Source organism: Salmo trutta, chromosome 19 (assembly GCF_901001165.1).
Source record: "Salmo trutta chromosome 19, fSalTru1.1, whole genome shotgun sequence".
Classification (NCBI taxonomy): domain Eukaryota; kingdom Metazoa; phylum Chordata; class Actinopteri; order Salmoniformes; family Salmonidae; genus Salmo; species Salmo trutta.
The window spans coordinates 29,748,320-29,766,931 of NC_042975.1; the positions used below are offsets into that span (position 1 = coordinate 29,748,320).

Below are 18,612 nucleotides of genomic sequence, written 5' to 3' on the forward strand. Positions count from 1 at the left end.
GTCACTATTGCCAAGGTCTATTAATTATGCTCTACCGGAACACTATTTTCTGTCTTTGTATTGTGTGTCTGCTTTTCAAACAACTGTAGCTTCTCAATTCTTTGTGTAATTTGGACAAAAGCTTAGAAACCACAAAAAATCACAAGCAAACAATATGCAAAAAATTTTCAGAGATGGACACATTCCTATTAGTTATGTAAAATAGTTTGCAAATACAGTACATGGAGATCACATGCTTCAGAGAATTAATTCAGTCACTCGCTCAGCTGATTGAGCTTCTTATTGAAACTAGTTTTATAACCTTGCCCGACAATCTCCCTTGGCTTTCCTCTTTTGGGCAGGGAGATTCGCCGCATAGTGCTGCCTGGGAAAAAAGACGTGGTATTTTCAGAGTTCAGACGCTTGGGGAGTCTAAAATATTGGAGCGTTTCTTTTATATAATTGTACCTAGTTGAGGGGAAAAAAGGGAAGATATTTAGGAAATTAATGTGTCCAAATATTTATTGTCCTACGCTGGCAAGAGTTTATGCAGCTGTAATAAACACGGAACCACAGAGCCTGCAGGACACAGTGTGTTAAATCACAAAGGACTACTACTTTGAGTGACGGGTTTCTATTATTTTGAGACCTACTAACTATCATCATATTGTATTTTATTACATTTCAGAAAAAAGCTGAAGAGGCCCATAAGATATTCGAAGGTCTTGGTCCTAAGGTTGAACTGGTAGGTGGTTGAGGGGGTTTTCAGTGGTTGAATGATTGTTTCCTAGATAAGGTTCTTTGAAAAACTGCATGTGGTAGCAATGAGTTGAGCTATTATAATACTAGTAGCTAATGAAAGTCATTACTTAGACTGATTTCTACCCCCCCCCCCCCCCTTTTTCTTAGCCCCTATATAATCAGCCATCGGATACAAAAGTTTACCATGACAACATAAAGACGTGAGTATGCACTTTGTTTCTTGCATGTATGGTGTGTGTATATGAACCATCTATTTTGATAACTAATGGTTGAGTTTTGTCTGCACTGTCAGCCGGGTCATGAATTCTCTGTTTGCTCCATTGACACACGTGAGAAAGATTGAAAAAGAGGATCCGTCGGTGTAAAATGAAGGAAACATATAGCTAGGTTAATGTAGTGGTGTAGATGGTAGGGTTGAAGGCCAGGCTGTCTGGGTCTAACCATGAGAAACTGGCCTACGGTTGAGGACTTTACTTCTTCTCTGTGCTTAAGGTGGCCCAACCACTGTTCTTACCCCTCAGCGATGGTGTCCAAAGTAGAGATGGTGTGTAGGGTTGCACATTTTGGGAATATTCAGAGGTGGAAACGTTCTGTGGGAATTAACAGGAATATATGGGAATTAACGGAAATGTATGCAAATTGATATTAATACCATTTAAATGTAGATGTTTTTTACATTGGATATATTTACCATATCATATGGAGACAGAAACATAAACCTTTTACCTTATCGTAAGTAGGCATAATTGCAAATGATTAAATCCTTCCAATAGAAGAAAAAACGTAAACATTTAGTTACGAATTTAACTTTAATTAAATGAGTTGACTCTTCACATGGAATGATTTCACTGAACAACAAAAGAAAGGGAATATTGAATGATCCCCAATGATCCATCGCATCTCCCAAAAACGTTTTCAACATATCTGTAAAATCATAGTCTAAACTAAAGCTTTGGTTGTCTTCCTCTCAGGCTTCCATGTCTTCTCCCTGGACCTCCTCAATGTCCACCTCTTGAACATCAGACTCTGAGGCCTTGTCTTCACTGTCCCTTTCCAACCTTGTTGAGGATGGCTCGTTGTCAGGCTCAAAAAGCCTCAAATTTTCCCGGATGGCCACCAATTCTTCAACCCTTGTATTGGTCAGGCTTTTGCGGGCTTTGGTGTGTGTGTGTTCCCAAGCAAGGACCAGTTGCGCTCTGAGGCAGCTGATGTTGGTGGGATTTGGAGGATGATTGAGGCAACAAGGCAAAGAGCCTCAGATCCAGAAAGTCCCTCCCACCAGGTGGTTGATGAGATGTTGGCACAGCTGCCATATTGCATCTCCATCCCACAGCCCTTGCTTGGAAGTGTACTTTCAAGAACCTTGACCTCATCCAGGCCAAGGTGGTGAGACACAGCAATGATGATACCATAGGCCTTGTTAATCTCTGCACCAGACAGGATGCTCTTGCCAGCATACTTGGGGTCCAACATGTACGCTGTGGCGTGTATGGGCTTCAGGCAGAAGTCTTCACTCTTTTTGATATCTTTCAGAACTGCAGTTTCCTCTGCTTGGCGCAACAGTGAAGTGGGCAGGGCAGTACGGATTTCTTCTCTTACATCCGCAAGTAGAGTCTGAACATCAGACAGAATGGCATTGTCTCCCTCAATCCGTGCAATTGCTACTACTATAGGTTTCAGGCTGCTTACCACTCTCTCCAAAAATACATCATCCAGGAGGATCCTCTTGATGGGGCTGTCCATATCGGCAGACTGTGATATGGCCATTTCTTGGAGAGACTCCTTCCCATCCAGGAGACTGTCAAACATGACACCACCACCCCAATGGGTGTTGCTGGGCAACGTCAATGTGGTGCTGTTATTCTTCTCACTTTGCTTGGTGAGGTAGATTGCTGCTATAACTTGATGACCCTTCACATACCTAACCATTTCCTTGGCTCTTTTGTGGAGTGTATTCATTGTTTTCAGTGCCATGATGTCCTTGAGGAGCAGAGTCAATGCATGCGCAGCACAGCCAATGGGTGTGATGTTAGGGTAGGACTCCTCCACTTTAGACCAAGCAGCCTTCATGTTCACAGCTTTGTCTGTCACCATTGCAAATACCTTCTGTGGTCCAAGGTCATTGATGACTGCCTTCAGCTCATCTGTAATGTAGAGACCGGTGTGTCTGTTGTCCCTTGTGTCTGTGCTCTTGTGGAATATTGGTTGAGTGGTGGAGATGATGTAGTTAATTATTCCTTGCCCACGAACATTCAACCACCCATTAGAGATGATTGTAATGCACTCTGCTTTCTCTATGATTTGCTTGACCTTGATCTCTGTTGAACTCTGCATCCAGCAAATGGGTGGATAAAGCATGTCTGGTTGGAGAGGTGTATGCTGGGCGAAGAACATTCAGAAATCTCTCCCAATACACATTGCCTGTGAGCATCAGAGTTGAACCAGTTGCATACACAGCTCAAGCAAAACATTCATCAGCATTTCTCTGACTACGTTCCTCCATTGAGTCAAAAAAAATCTTCTGATTCAGGAGGACCATGAGCTGTTGCTATTGATAAGGTGTCTGATTCATAATTTTCACCTTGAATTGAAGTGGAGGGGCTTTCGTCAGAGGTTGCTTGTTGTGAGCGCTGGGGGAGCTTTATGCACTTGGCCAGATGATTCTGCATCTTTGTTGCCTTCTTCACATATGATTTGGCACAGTATTTGCAAATGTACACAGCTTTTCCTTCTACATTAGCTGCAGTGATGACTATTTACTAGTTATCAAAAAATGTCATATACAATTTATTCACCCCACACAGTATCGTAATCAAAACTTACCAGAAAGCATGTAGTCCTTGACTCAGGCAGTGTAGTAGTGTGGGCTCTATATCATCTCATTAGTGTGCAAGATTTTGAGAATCAGCTGTACAGTCGTGGCCAAAAGTTTTGAGAATGACATAAATATTAATTTTCAACAAGTCTGCTGCCTCAGTGTCCTTAGATATTTTTGTCAGATGTTACTATGGAATCCTGAAGTATAATTACAAGCATTTCATAAGTGTCAAAGGCTTTTATTGACAATTACATGAAGTTGATGCAAAGAGTCAATATTTGCAGTTTTGACCCTTCTTTTTCAAGACCTCTGCAATCTGCCCTGGCATGCTGTCAATTAACTTCTGGGCCACATCCTGACTGATGGCAGCACATTTTTGCACAATCAATGCTTGGAGTTTGTCAGAATTTGTGGGGTTTTGTTTGTCTACCCGCCTCTTGAGGATTGACCACAAGTTCTCAATGGGATTAAGGTCTGGGGAGTTTCCTGGCCATGGACCCAAAATATCGATGTTTTGTTCCCTGAGCCACTTAGTTATCATTTTTGCCTTATGGAAAGGTGCTCCATCATGCTGGAAAAGGCATTGTTCGTCACCAAACTGTTCCTGGATGGTTGGGAGAAGTTGCTCTCTGAGGATGTGTTGGTAACATTCTTTATTCATGGCTGTGTTCTTAGGCAAAATTGTGAGTGAGCCCACTCCCTTGGCTGAGAAGCAACCCCACACATGAATGGTCTCAGGATGCTTTACTGTTGGCATGACACAGGACTGATGGTAGCGCTCACCTTGTCTTCTCTGGACAAGCTTTTTTTCCGGATGCCCCAAACAATCGGAAAGGGGATTCATCAGAGAAAATGACTTTACCCCAGTCCTCAGCAGTCCAATCCCTGTACCTTTTGCAGAATATCAGCCTGTCCCTGATGTTTTTTCTGGAGAGAAGTGGCTTCTTTGCTGCCCTTCTTGACACCAGGCCATCCTCCAAAAGTCTTCGCCTCACTGTGCGTACCGATGCACTCACACCTGCCTGCTGTCATTCCTGAGCAAGCTCTGTACTGGTGGTTCCCCGATCCCGCAGCTGAATCAACTTTAGGAGACCGTCCTGGTGGGCTCCCTGAAGCCTACTTCACAACAATTGAACTGCTCTCCTTGTCGTTCTTGATGATCCGATAAATGGTTGATTTAGGTGCAATCTTACTGGCAGCAATATTCTTGCCTGTGAAGCCCTTTTTGTGCAAAGCAATGATGACTGCACGTGTTTTCTTGCAGGTAACCAAGGTTGACAGAGGAAGAACAATGATTCCAAGCACCACCCTCCTTTTGAAGCTTCCAGTCTGTTATTTGAACTCAATCAGCATGACAGAGTGATCTCCAGCCTTGTCCTCGTCAACACTCACACCTGTGTTAACGAGAGAATAACTGACATGTCAGCTGGTCCTTTTGTGGCAGGGCTGAAATGCAGTGGAAATGTTTGTTTGGGATTCAGTTCATTTGCATGGCAAAGAGGGACTTTGCAATAAATTGCAATTCATCTGATCACTCTTCATAACATTCTGAAGTACCGTAAATTCCGGACTATAAGCCGCAACTTTTTTCCCACGCTTTGAACTTCGCTGCTTAAACAATGACGCGGCTAATATATGGATTTTTTTCCGCTTTCAAATTTGTGGGTCCTGACAGCGTGGAGCATTGTCAAAAAATCCACTATCATCAACGGGTTTCGAAAGGCTGGACTGCTGCGTGTTGAAGAGGGCTCAGCGGGGGATTTGCCTCCGGATGAAAGTGACGAGAGCAACAATGAAAACGATCCAATATCGGATAAAGCAATTCTGAGGCTATTCAACTCCGACACCGAAGGAGATGGTTTCAGTGCACAGGAGGAGGAAGATGGTGACCAATGACTTTCTTGGTAGGCTACTGTTTACTGCTAATTTTGTATTTTTTGTTACAAGCCGTGTTTCGTTAAAGCCTATTTATTTTTGTTACAAGCCGTGTTTCGTTAAAGCCTGTATAAAGTTCATTTGTTTCAATGTACCGGTAGGCACCTGCGGCTTATAGACGTGCGGCTTATTTATGTTCAAAATATATATATATTTTTAATTCAGTGGGTGTGGCTTATATTCAGGTGCGCTAAATAGTCCGGAAATTACGGTATATGCAAATTGCCATCATACAAACTGAGTCAGATGACTTTGAAAATTAATATTTGTCATTCTCAAAACTTTTGGCCACGACTATACATGTGATGGAAGAGTGCACTGTGCATGCGGAAGGTGCAATTCATTGAATTGGGGATAGTTAAACCAAAATATGCCACAAGACCTAGAATTGCTTTCTGTATCCAACATAAAAGGTTCACTGTTATAAGCTAACTTTTTTTAATGAATTTAAGCAAAATTCCCTGGCGTAACTTCCCATGGAAAATTTCCAGAAAAATTCCTGACATTTACCGGACAGTTCCCGACCCTTTGCAACCCTAGTTAAGGTAATGAGAGCACCTCCCATGGCCCGTGTGTGTGTAAAGTACTTGTTACACACCGATCAGACGGCAAGTAAATAACATCTAAAATGACCCTGTTTCTTCAGGATTGTTTACTGTGTCTGCAATCTCTTTGTGAAATACCTCATCCACTGCATGTTGCTTTTGGAGAGAATGCTATTTACTACACCACAGATGTTTTCTCCCCTCTATGGCTTTGGTGCCCCTCTAAAGTAATGACTCTGCAGTCTGCTGCTGTGTTGTAGGAAGGAAGTAGTGATGTTGTTTGCCCAGCTCTTTTTGACCAATGATGGACAGCGGTTGTGTTGTTGATACAGGATCCTCTCCTTATCGATTTCTTTATATCCATGGAGAGGTGAAAGGCAGATTGTTAGGTTGACTATTTTAGTGCTATTAAATAGGCATGTTTTGAGCATATAATATTGTGTACCTGTTTACTATTTCCTACAGGATCATTTTGTTGTATTGTTTACAGTAACAGTAGTGTCCCTATGGGCCCTAGATCAGTGCACACCTCACTGAACAATTTTGTTTCATCTCTCTCCCAGTAATCAAGTGATGAGGAAGAAGCTGATTCTGTTTTTCAAGAGAAGGAACCATGCTCGTAAACAAAGGGTAAGTCTCTCTCCCTGCTGTTGAGGGAGGGATTCAAGGGAAGGAAACTTCAAGGAATGTGTTGAATACTTTGAACAAAACAGACTGATACACACAATTGAACCCAAACACACACGGACAGCCTGACTGACATGGTCGTAAATCTCCACCACACAAACTGTGCTCTCATAGAGATGACCCAAACGGACCATGGCCAATAATACTTTGATTGTTTACCCCATTTGCAAACTCTAACTGTATGCGTACACAGTATGTTAAACTGCATCGCGTTTCTCAATTTGGTGGCGTTTTATTGTCCTCTGCAGGTCTCTGACACCAATTGAATTTTAAATTAATAGGTGGCAGTCACGCACACTAGCTTCAGCTTACATGCCCTCTTATTGGTTTCATAATTTCATGGTTGACATGTTTATAACACTAATTCTGTTTGAACAGGGTATCTCCTTGCATCCCTACTAGTATGGTACTGCAAGTCCAATTAGTGGCTTTCCAATAGTCAATGGATTGAGTAACCAATGTCATCAAAGGGACAGACCTCAGACCGAAACAGCACTGGCTAGCGAAATTACTCTTATCAGTTAGTCAGCCCATAGTTAAATATAGTTTTTACTAATGATCACCCCCATTGTAAACGTTTTCCTTTTTTAAATGATAAAGGTAGCTTTGCTATGGTTAACTGAGTGCGACTTTTAGCTGGCTGCTTCCAGGCAGGGTCAGGACAATTGCAGCACAGTGCGCAGCTTGGCCACCTGCCAAGAGGAAGGTGGCTTGTTTGGCCCTTGCTGGTTGAGTGGAAACAAGGCTGTATTGTCCTCCGTGTATGGGACTCTCTCTAGCTCTTCTCTTTTGCAACAGTAAATGCTTGGTTAATGCACATCATTTGTAAAAGCCGTAATGTTCCACATCAAACATCTCACATTTCAAGTCCAAGATGGCAAATGGAACTTTCTGGATTTGACAGTTGTGGCCAGCATTATGTTTTGAGAGGTGAAATATGACCAATAGGGCAGGGTATCATCAGCAGAAAATGTGTGATTTTGGATACATTCTACTTAGCCATGGTTATCTTGACCTACCTCTGAAAGCAAATGGCTAAGGTTTGCTTAAGGTCACCATCATCATTTTGTACCTCAACATTCAAATCCCCTTTTTATAAATGTGTATTATTGTGTGGTTCAGGAACAGAACATCTGCCAGCGCTATGACCAGCTGATGGAGGCGTGGGAGAAGAAGGTGGAGCGAATAGAGAACAACCCGCGTCGCAAGGCCAAAGATAGCCGCACCAGAGAGTACTATGAGAGACAGTTCCCCGAGATACGCAAGCAGAGAGAGCAGCAGGAGCGCTTCCAGAGGTAAACTGAGTGAACAGTGAACTGTAATTCAACTTTTCTCTTGTTCTGCCTGGCGGCTACGATGTAGCAGATTAATCTAGAGTCTTCCCTTGATTGCTTGCGTCCTCTCGCCGCCGCCTCAAAATGCATTGACGAGGTTCCTCCCCTCTTCCCACTGTTTTGACACAACAAAGGTGAAAGCAATACAATCAGTGCCTCATATAATAAGAAATTGCTATCATTGTCCAGTTTCTTTCAGGTCAGTGCATAATGATGGAGATGAAACAAGGAGTGGAGGCCTCTTCACACTATTCAGATGCATCCTAGGTGGTGTGCTGAAGGCAGTCTGCAGTGGGCTTATCAGCTGGCTGTGTCAGGGGACAGAGTCCAGCCAGTGTCTGGCTGTTCCTGGCACACAGGCATGGGTCTTTCGCTGAAATCTCAGAGCAAGGCTGTTAATAGGCAGGTCAGGGCTGTTTGTTCAGACTGGTAGTACTAGACCAGGCAGAAAGAAAGCGCAAGCAGTGATTAGCCTCAAAAGTCTAGCACATTTATCCCCCCCCACTTTTTTTTTGTACACCAATGTCCCTGGTCTGTGTTTTTAAACTATTTCCTTTTGAGAATTTCCCCCATATTTTGGATGCTATCATTGTAGCCATAAAGAGTCAACATTTGGGTCAGGATGTGTCAAGGCATGTTGATTCATGATGCAATACAGTCCAGATTAAAAAGTTAATTGTGTCCTTTTCAGAAGTATTTGTTACTAGTCCACTATGCAGTAATTTCCCCCCAGTTTGAATGATTTCAGTCAATTCAAAGATTAACTTGTTTGGTCACAACATGTTGGCTATGTTTAATTGGATTCATGTTAGCTCTTTGCCTTTTGTGCTACTGGGGCTATTGTTGCCCCAGCATTAAGACATTAACCACCATTACAAGTTCATAAGAACAAGGAAGCAACTCTACTTGTCTTTGATCCTTGTGATTTTCAGTTTTCCACTTCAAAGGCATTTGCCAAACTCCCTAAATGTAAACTTTGTAAAATGTTTTTTTTTAATCATTAATTTGTACTTATTTTAAAATAAAGTAGGTTAACCCCTAAAAGTCTTCTGTGGGGAGAGGGGTTCGACTAAGCTAACATTTGGAATTGTTTTAACTTGGTCATACCATGGATCATTTAGCTACCGTAAATTCCGGACTATAAGCTGCAACTTTTTTTCCAGGCTTTGAACCTCGCGGCTTAAACAATGACGCGTTTAATATATGGATTTTTCCCGCTTTAAATTTTTTTTTTTTTTTTCAAAAAAACATTCTGTGATGTGCTCAGTTTTTTGGCGGCATGAAGCTTTCATTAGACCAATGAAATTGCCGAACGGGTTAAGGTCGAACAACTTTTTTGTTTACTGTTTAGATTAAATCGAGCGCTCTCAAACTTCCCATAATTCTGATTACGGTAGTCATTTTGTCACCCTCATCATGGCAAAGACACGGAGAAATGCATATGATGCAGCTTTCAAGTTGAAGGCAATTTGATCTGGCTGTTGGAAAAGGAAATAGAGCTGCTGCACGGGAGCTTGGTCTTTAATGAGTCGATGATAAGACGGAAACAGCAGCGTGAGGAATTGACTCACGCTGCAATTTTTTGTTACAAGCCGTGTTTCGTTAAAGCCTGTGTAAAGTTAATTTGTTTCAATGTACCGGTAGGCACCTGCGGCTTATAGACGTGCGGCTTATTTATGTTCAAAATAATATATATTTTTTTAATTCAGTGGTTGCAGCTTATATTCAGGTGCGCTTAATAGTCCGGAAATTACGGATTTTGAATTTTAGGACCCCTGTAGGTATAAAATAAAAATTTAATTTGACCTTTACTGATATGGCCCATAGAAATGCATTGAATAATACACTTTAATAAATGGCAGAGCATTCAGTCAAATGTATCATAAGGAATAAGGTTTTCAAGTGTTTGTCCAATATCTAGAAGATATGAGAGCTGGGATTATATAAAAAAAATGTGGACCCATATTTAACAATATTTGGGGGGGGGGGCACAACCATTAAAAAAAATTTTTAACCGGTCCCGGGTTACCTTCAGAAGAGTCACGTGACACTTGTAGGGGTTGTAGAGCAAAACAGAGAACACCATCATGTTCATGAGTCATCTTTCTAGGTAGTGGTCATATTAGTTTCTGGGCCAAACCGTTCGGATGCTACCTACGTTTTTGTGAGATGACTGACTTTTGGGATGTCAAATGGCGCTGTAGCTCTGCCACTTTCCACTAGAGATGTGGAAGGCCGACATAGGCGAATGCGGTGGATTGAGACGTAGCCCATACAAAAAATATCGCTAGTTTAAACAGACAGATTTTGAAGGGTGCATCAATCGACTCTTAAGGATTAAAGGAGTGGTGAGGGAGGTAAACTTCTTCCTCAATGCTTAAACAGCCTTGTTAGCAAACATGTTTTCCCTGCATAGTTTGCAGATTTCTCAGAAAACCTGTTTGTTACAGCTTGATTTAGCCTCTCTTTGTTTTTCTTCTTTCAAGTGAAGAGGTAACGGAAGGGTCATGAGGGAAGGAGGGGCACACTGTGATGTGATGGCACCTACCCAGTATTGTTATATGGAGGATGCACATTTGGTATTTTTAAAAGGTCATTATGTTTCTTAATTTCCGTGTTTGTTCTCCAATTTAGGGTTGGTCAGAGAGGAACTGGAATGTCTGCGACCATTGCCAGAAGCGAGCATGAGATTTCTGAAATCATCGATGGCCTTTCTGAACAGGAGGTGAGTGCTGTCAACTTTGAAACCTCTCAGTTTAAGGTCATCGTCCATTACCACTTCCTCTAGTTCTCAAGAATTGTAGGCGTGTCATTGGCTTCATCCTGATTGTCCATCCTTCTCTCTGTGCACTTCCTGTCATGGATTTCACAATGGTTGAAACTCCCTCCAGCCAATGCTTGCACCAATCCTATGCTTTTAAATTAATGACCAAGTATGCAAGTACATACTTAGGAAGAACGGTGTAGAATCTGGATGCAGCCATTCAATCATCATCAGAGTCAAGTTCAAGTTGAAACAAGGTTAACAAAAATCGAAATCGCTAAAACGCCTCTCGTCCAATAGAATAACGAGAAGCAGATGAGACAGCTGTCCGTCATCCCACCCATGATGTACGACACCGAGCAGAGGCGAGTCAGGTTCATCAACATGAACGGCCTGACGGATGACCCCATGAAGGTGTACAAGGCTCGGCAGTTCATGAATGTGTGGACCGAACACGAGAAGGAGATCTTCAAAGAAAAGTGAGTTCCAGTTATTTTGTTGTCCTTATAGCAGGGATCATCAACTAGATTCAGCTGTGGGACGATTTATTCTTGAGCAGATGGTCAGGGGGCTGGAACATAATTACAAATTTGTAGATTGACCACAAGATGCCCAACAGACAATATTTTGATTTAAACAATTTCAGTCCTTGCTTACATTTGTCTGCGATCACATATCTCTATTATGTGTAGGAATACTTTTGAACAGATTCTCAGTTAAAATCACTTGGAGCTAGGGCTAACCCCATTTAGTCGATTGTTTGGTCAATAGGCTGTTGGTCGACCGAGATTTCTTTAGTCGAGCAGTAGCAAAAAATAAATAAATTATCATGGTGTACAAGACACCTGTCTGATTCGCACTGAGTGGACTGATCCATTAAGGAGGCTGTGGGGATGGCGCAGTCTAAGACGTGCTACTGAAATTGTATATGGTTATATTACATAAGAACAATGGTGCAACACTAATAAAAATTATATTATTTTATAACAAATGCGCTTTCTCCCTTGTAGGATAGCGGTCGCTGTCCATGGTTCTGAAACGCATCAGTGTGCTGTTGAATTGGCAACATGGTCTAAGAAAAGGCGCCATGTGCATAAAAGCAAAGTTAACCAGCATATTGGTATTGAGAACAATACTGGGGCCAGCAGCAGAATGAGGAGATGAGATAACAGCCCTTGCCTTATTGTCTAAGAAAAGTGAGGAGAGGGGAAACCCGAACTTCATTAGGTCTATAATCAATAGCCTAACTGTTAAATGTGCCTGAGTTTTTAAATCATCAGTATATCTACATAAATAAGACTGATCCAGCTTTTGTTGCCTGCTTGAGTGTTTGTTTAATAGCCTACTGATTTCGTGAGCACCAAGCCTCATGCAACGACATGTCCAGTAAACAATTTCACAATTTCGGCTGTTTTTAATCTTTGCTGTAATAATGGATTTCTTATTTTATTTTTTTCTTCGTTAGAACAGCCTCTGATATTATTTATAATTTGTCTGAAAAATAATATTTATAATAACACCTTTTTCTTGATCTCGTTTTTATAATAATTAATGTCATTATCATTAGTTGGCTTAGTATAGCAGCCTTGTATAACCACCATCGAGGTGTATACCGAAGGGATATCCTGTTTAGTCTTAATACTGTACATTACTTAGGCCTAAATTTCAATACTTCTATAGGCTATTGTATCAATCAATCATTCATTCGGGGCCAATTGTGCGCCGCCCTATGGAACTCCTGATCACAGCCGGTTGTGATCCAGCCCTGGATCGAACCCGGGTCTGTAGTGACTCCTCTAGCACTGCGATGCAGTGCCTTAGACCGCTGTGCCACTCGGGAGGCCCTCCAATATCCTGTATCTTATCCACAGATACTTCTGACCTCTTGGCTAGTGCTTTGTGGAAAAATATAATTCTCAACAAATTCCCTCAATGATTTTAATTTTGTTTCCCACCGCGAATCCAAGTTCACTTGGATTTCCAAAATATATGAAATGCCTGCCAAGGATAGAAAAGCATTTAGTGACTCTAGGCTGCAAATATTATTTATGGAGTTTAGTGGCATCCTAACTCAACATTGTATTCTTTCACTTAGCAGAAGTACTTTGGCTATGAATTTGAGAGGGGATATATTTCTTTAGCACCATCTAGCCTGACGACTCACACTAAAGTTGTTTGCTACATACTTTAGTCTGAGACTGCCATCACTGAAGTAATTTGTTGTGAGGGGCATTGTAGAAAACAGTCCTCAGCAAATGGATTGACGCATTACCCACGTGTTTTCTGGCTCTGGCCCAACCCATCGGTTTCTGGACCAATCAGACGGCCCCGGCTGTGTTCACATTTGGTGACGTGTCGGAGGTACTCAGATCCAGACTTTTGCAGAGAAAAAAACGTAAGTCTGTGGGCGTGGTGTCGCCTTCGGCGACGGAGCAAGGAGTCTGGGCAACCATCCCTCAGCTGTATACCAAAACAAGTGGCAGGGCTGCCGTTTATTTTTTGAATCCCAAAATGTAGCTTTAACCGTGACTATTTTCCCTTGTTTTTCTCACAGGTTTGTTCAGCACCCAAAAAATTTTGGCCTCATTGCTTCTTATCTAGAGAGAAAGGTGAGCTACAGTGGATTGAATTCATTCTCTGGTGATTTTACTCTGTAGTAAAGCCTATTCTACACTCTCCCCCATATGTTTATGAAGCTAATCCAACAAACCCAAAACACACGGTTTACATTTGTTGTCTGTTATTTAAATGTTTCATGTGCTCATATGTCCCTCTGTCATATCCTCTCTCTTTGCAGTGTGTGTCCGATTGTGTCCTGTACTACTACTTGACCAAGAAGAACCAGAACTACAAGACACTGGTGAGACGCAACTACGGCAGACGGCGAGGGAGAAACCATGTGAGTTCTAAAGAGCATCTTCACTAGGGAATGACAAAATGTATTTGTGTTAATGAATAGGCTTTGGAAATACTGAGAGGCTGTCTGGCATGCCAATGCCCCCCCCCTCGTTTTCGAGTCTCCCTCAAATGGAGCAACTAGTTGTTCGGAGAGATAACCCTATGGAATGGGACATTTACTACATCACTCGCGAACAGAAGAAGCAGCCAAAGGATAGCCTACCACGCAATTCATTGATGACGAGACTTGTGTTTTTCACAATACCTGTACTGGTGGCATTAATAGCTTTCCTTTATATTTCTCATGCAAGAAATACGTACTTACCATATGAGTAACATACAGCATGAGAACTGCAAAATAACTATATGCCCGTAATGTACCTGTAGTTCAATGTGGAGTAGTACTGAAGCATGACATTCCATAATAGCAGTTTGACATTTTAACAGTTGCATTTCCTTTGCTCAGTCATTTTCTACATTTTCTGAACCAGTGGAAGCAATTAAACATTAAAACCACTGTTCTGAACTAATATTAATACCAAATGTTTTAGGGTCCATACACGGGTCAGCTACTACGTATTTGTATTTATTATGGATCCCCATTAGCTACTCTTCCTGGGGTCCAGCAAAATTAAGACAGTTTTTACAGTTTTAAAAACATTACAATACATTCACAGATTTCACAACACACTGTGTGCCCTCAGGCCCCTACTCCACCACTACCACATATCTACAGTACTAAATCCATGTGTATGCGCCAATGTTTGTGTTGCTTCACAGTCCCCGCTGTTCCATAAGGTGTGTTTTTTTCAGTTTTTTAAATCTAATTTTACTGCTTGCGTCAGTTACTTGATGTGGAATAGATTTCCATGTAGTCATGGCTCTATGTAGTTCTGTGTGCTTCCCATAGGCTGTTCTGGACTTGGGGACTGTGAAGAGACCTCTTGTGGCATGTCTGGTGGGGTATGCATGGGTGTCCAAGTTGTGTGCCAGTAGTTTAGACAGACAGCTTGGTGCATGTCCTTTTTTGTGTCACCTGACCTCACGACTGAACAGTAGTCTAGGTGCGACAAAACTAGGGCCTGTAGGACCTGCCTGGTTGATAGTGTTAAGAAGGCAGAGCATTGATTTATTATAGACAGCCTTCTCCCCATCTTAGCTACTACTGCGTCAATATGTTTTGACCATGACCGTTTACAATCTAGGGTTACTCCAAGCAGTTTAGTCATCTCACTTTCCACATTATTTATTACAAGATTTAGTTGAGGTTTAGTGAGTGTTTTGTTCCAAATACAATGCTTTTAGTTTTAGGGATAACTTATTCCTTGCCACCCACTCTGAAACTGACTGCAGCTCTTTGAGTGTTGCAGTCATTTCAGTCGCTGTAGTAGCTGACGTGTATAGTGTTGAGTCATCCGCATACATAGACACTCTGGCTTTACTCAAAGCCAGTGGCATGTCATTAGTAAAAATTTTAAAAAGCAAGGGGCCTAACCAGCTACCCTGGGGAATTTCTGATTTTAACTGGATTATATTTGAGAGGCTTCCATTTAAAAAAACACCCTCTGTTCTGTTAACTCTTTATCCACAATATAGCAGGGGGTGTAAATCCATAACACATGTTTTTCCAGCAGCAGACTATGATCAATAATGTCAAAAGCTGCACCAAAGTCTAACAAGACAGCCCCCACAATCATTTTATCAATTTCTCTCAGCCAATCATCATTCATTTGTGTAAGTGCTGTGCTTGTTGAGTGGTTGAGAAGTTTACTAAGGGTTGGTAACAAGCTGATTGGTCGGCTATTTGAGCCAGTAAAGGGGGCTTTACTATTCTTGGGTAGCAGAATGACTTGAGCTTCCCTCTAGGCCCGAGGGCACACGCTCTCTAGTAGGCTTAAATTGACAATGTGGCAAATAGGAGTGGCAATATCATCTGCTATTATCCACAGTAATTTTCCATCTAGATTGTCAGACCCTGGTGGCTTGTCATTGTTGATAGACAACAATCATTTTTTCACCTCTTCCACACTGACTTTACGGAATTCAAAAGTACAATTCTTCTCTTTCATGATTTGGTCTGATGCACTTGGATGTGTAGTGTGAATGTTTGTTGCTGGCATGTCATCCCCAAGTTTGCTAATGAAAAAGTCATTAAAGAAGTTTGCGATATCAGTGGTCTTTGATGAATGAGCCATCTGATTCAATAAAAGGAGCCGCCGAGTTGGCTTTTTTACCCAAAATTTCATTTAAGGTGCCCCAAAGCTTTTTACTATCATTTTATATATAATTTGTCTTTGTTTCATAGTGTAGTTTTCTTCAGTCACATGATTTCTTAATTTGCAGTACGTTTGCCAATTAGTTGGGCTGCCAGATTTAATTGCCATACCTCTCAACCGTACAATTTTTCAATTCCTCATCAATCCAAGGGGATTTAACAGTTTTTAGTAATTTTCTTATTGGGTGTGTGCTTATTAGTAACTGGAATAAGTAGCTTCATAAATGCGCCAAGTGCAGTGTCTGGTTGCTCCTCATTACACACCACAGACCAGCAAATATTCTTTACTTCATCAACATATGAATCACTACAAAACTTATTATACACTATATTAGGCCCAGCCTTTGGAACTTTGGTTTTCCAAGATATGTCTATTATAATTGTGATCACTACATCCTATGGATTTGGATACTGCTTTAAAGCAAATATCTGCTGCATTAGTAAAGATGTGATCAATACATGTTGATTTAATTCCTGTGCTGTTTATAACTACCCTGGTAGGTTGACTGACAACCTGAAACAGGTTGCAGGCACTGGTTACAGTTTGAAGTTTTTTCCTGAGTGGGCAGCTTGATTATAGCCAGTCAATATTTAAATCACCCAGAAAGTATACTTCTCTGTTGATATCACATACATTATCAAGCATGTCACACATATTATCCAGATACTGACTGTTAGCACTTGGTCTATAGCAGCTTCCCACAAGAATGGGCTTCAGGTGAGGCAGATGAACCTGTAACCATATTACTTCAACAGTATTTAACATTAGATCGTCTCTAAGCTTTACAGGAATGTGGTCCTCAATATAGACCGCAACACCGCCTCCATTGGCTTTTCGTTAGATGTTATAACCATGAATTGCTACTACTGAATCATCAAAGGTGTTATCTAAGTGAGTTTCATAGAGAGTCAGAATATCAATGTCATCTGTTACAAGCAAGTTATTGACTTCATGGACCTTGTTTCTTAGGCTACATACACTGCTCAAAAAAATAAAGGGAACACTTAAACAACACAATGTAACTCCAAGTCAATCACACTTCTGTGAAATCAAACTGTCCACTTAGGAAGCAACACTGATTGACAGTAAATTTCACATGCTGTTGTGCAAATGGAATAGGCAACAGGTGGAAATTATAGGCAATTAGCAAGACACCCCCAATAAAGGAGTGTTTCTGCAGGTGGGGACCACAGACCACTTCTCAGTTCCTATGCTTCCTGGCTGATGTTTTGGTCACTTTTGAATGCTGGCGGTGCTTTCACTCTAGTGGTAGCATGAGACGGAGTCTACAACCCACACAAGTGGCTCAGGTAGTGCAGCTCATCCAGGATGGCACATCAATGTGAGCTGTGGCAAGAAGGTTTGCTGTGTCTGTCAGCGTAGTGTCCAGAGCATGGAGGCGCTACCAGGAGACAGGCCAGTACATCAGGAGACGTGGAGGCGGCCGTAGGAGAATAACAACCCAGCAGCAGGACCGCTACCTCCGCCTTTGTGCAAGGAGGAGCAGGAGAAGCACTGCCAGAGCCCTGCAAAATGACCTCCAGCATGCCACAAATGTGCATGTGTCTACTCAAACGGTCAGAAACAGACTCCATGAGGGTGGTATGAGGGCCCGACGTCCACAGGTGGGGGTTGTGCGTACAGCCCAACATCGTGCAGGACGTTTGGCATTTGCCAGAGAACACAAGATTGGCAAATTTGCCACTGGCGCCCTGTGCTCTTCACAGATGAAAGCAGGTTCACACTGAGCACGTGACAGACGTGACAGAGTCTGGAGACGCCGTGGAGAACGTTCTGCTGCCTGCAACATTCTCCAGCATGACCGGTTTGGCGGTGGGTCAGTCATGGTGTGGGGTGGCATTTCTTTGGGGGGCCGCACAGCCCTCCATGTGCTCGCCAGAGGTAGCCTGACTGCCATTAGGTACCGAGATGAGATCCTCAGACCCCTTGTGAGACCATATGCTGGTGCGGTTGGCCCTGGGTTCCTCCTAATGCAAGACAATGCTAGACCTCATGTGGCTGGAGTGTGTCAGCAGTTCCTGCAAGAGGAAGGCATTGATGCTATGGACTGGCCCGCCCGTTCCCCAGACCTGAATCCAATTGAGCACATCTGGGACATCATGTCTCGCTCCATCCACCAACGCCACGTTGCACCACAGACTGTCCAGGAGTTGGCGGATGCTTTAGTCCAGGTCTGGGAGGAGATCCCTCAGGAGACCATCCGCCACCTCATCAGGAGCATGCCCAGGCATAGTAGGGAGGTCATACAGGCACGTGGAGGCCACACACAGTACTGAGCCTCATTTTGACTTGTTTTAAGGACATTACATCAAAGTTGGATCAGCCTGTAGTGTGGTTTTCCACTTTAATTTTGAGTGCGACTCCAAATCCAGACCTCCATGGGTTGATAAATTGGATTTCCATTGATTATTTTTGTGATTTTGTTGTCAGCACATTCAACTATGTAAAGAAAAAAGTATTTAATAATATTATTTCTTTCATTCAGATCTAGGATGTGTTGTTTAAGTGTTCCCTTAATTTTTTTGAGCAGTATATGTTAATATGGGCTATTTTTAGCACTTTTCTGTGTTGCTGGATTGTTTTTAATGCTTTA

The 18,612-nt window shown here is 42.1% G+C and overlaps 1 protein-coding gene across 5 annotated transcripts in view; it reads left to right on the forward strand.

Moving 5' to 3' along the window:
* LOC115154316 (nuclear receptor corepressor 1) overlaps positions 1-18,612 on the forward strand; it is a 101,657-nt gene that overhangs the window by 25,876 nt on the left and 57,169 nt on the right. For all 5 annotated transcript variants that reach the window (XM_029700407.1, XM_029700408.1, XM_029700411.1 and 2 more), the window contains exons 7-14: positions 668-724; positions 889-941; positions 6,603-6,669; positions 7,849-8,021; positions 10,695-10,785; positions 11,125-11,303; positions 13,379-13,433; positions 13,622-13,723. In XM_029700407.1, coding sequence (XP_029556267.1) covers positions 668-724; positions 889-941; positions 6,603-6,669; positions 7,849-8,021; positions 10,695-10,785; positions 11,125-11,303; positions 13,379-13,433; positions 13,622-13,723 — 777 coding nt within the window. The remainder of the gene's footprint in view (positions 1-667; positions 725-888; positions 942-6,602; positions 6,670-7,848; positions 8,022-10,694; positions 10,786-11,124; positions 11,304-13,378; positions 13,434-13,621; positions 13,724-18,612) is intronic.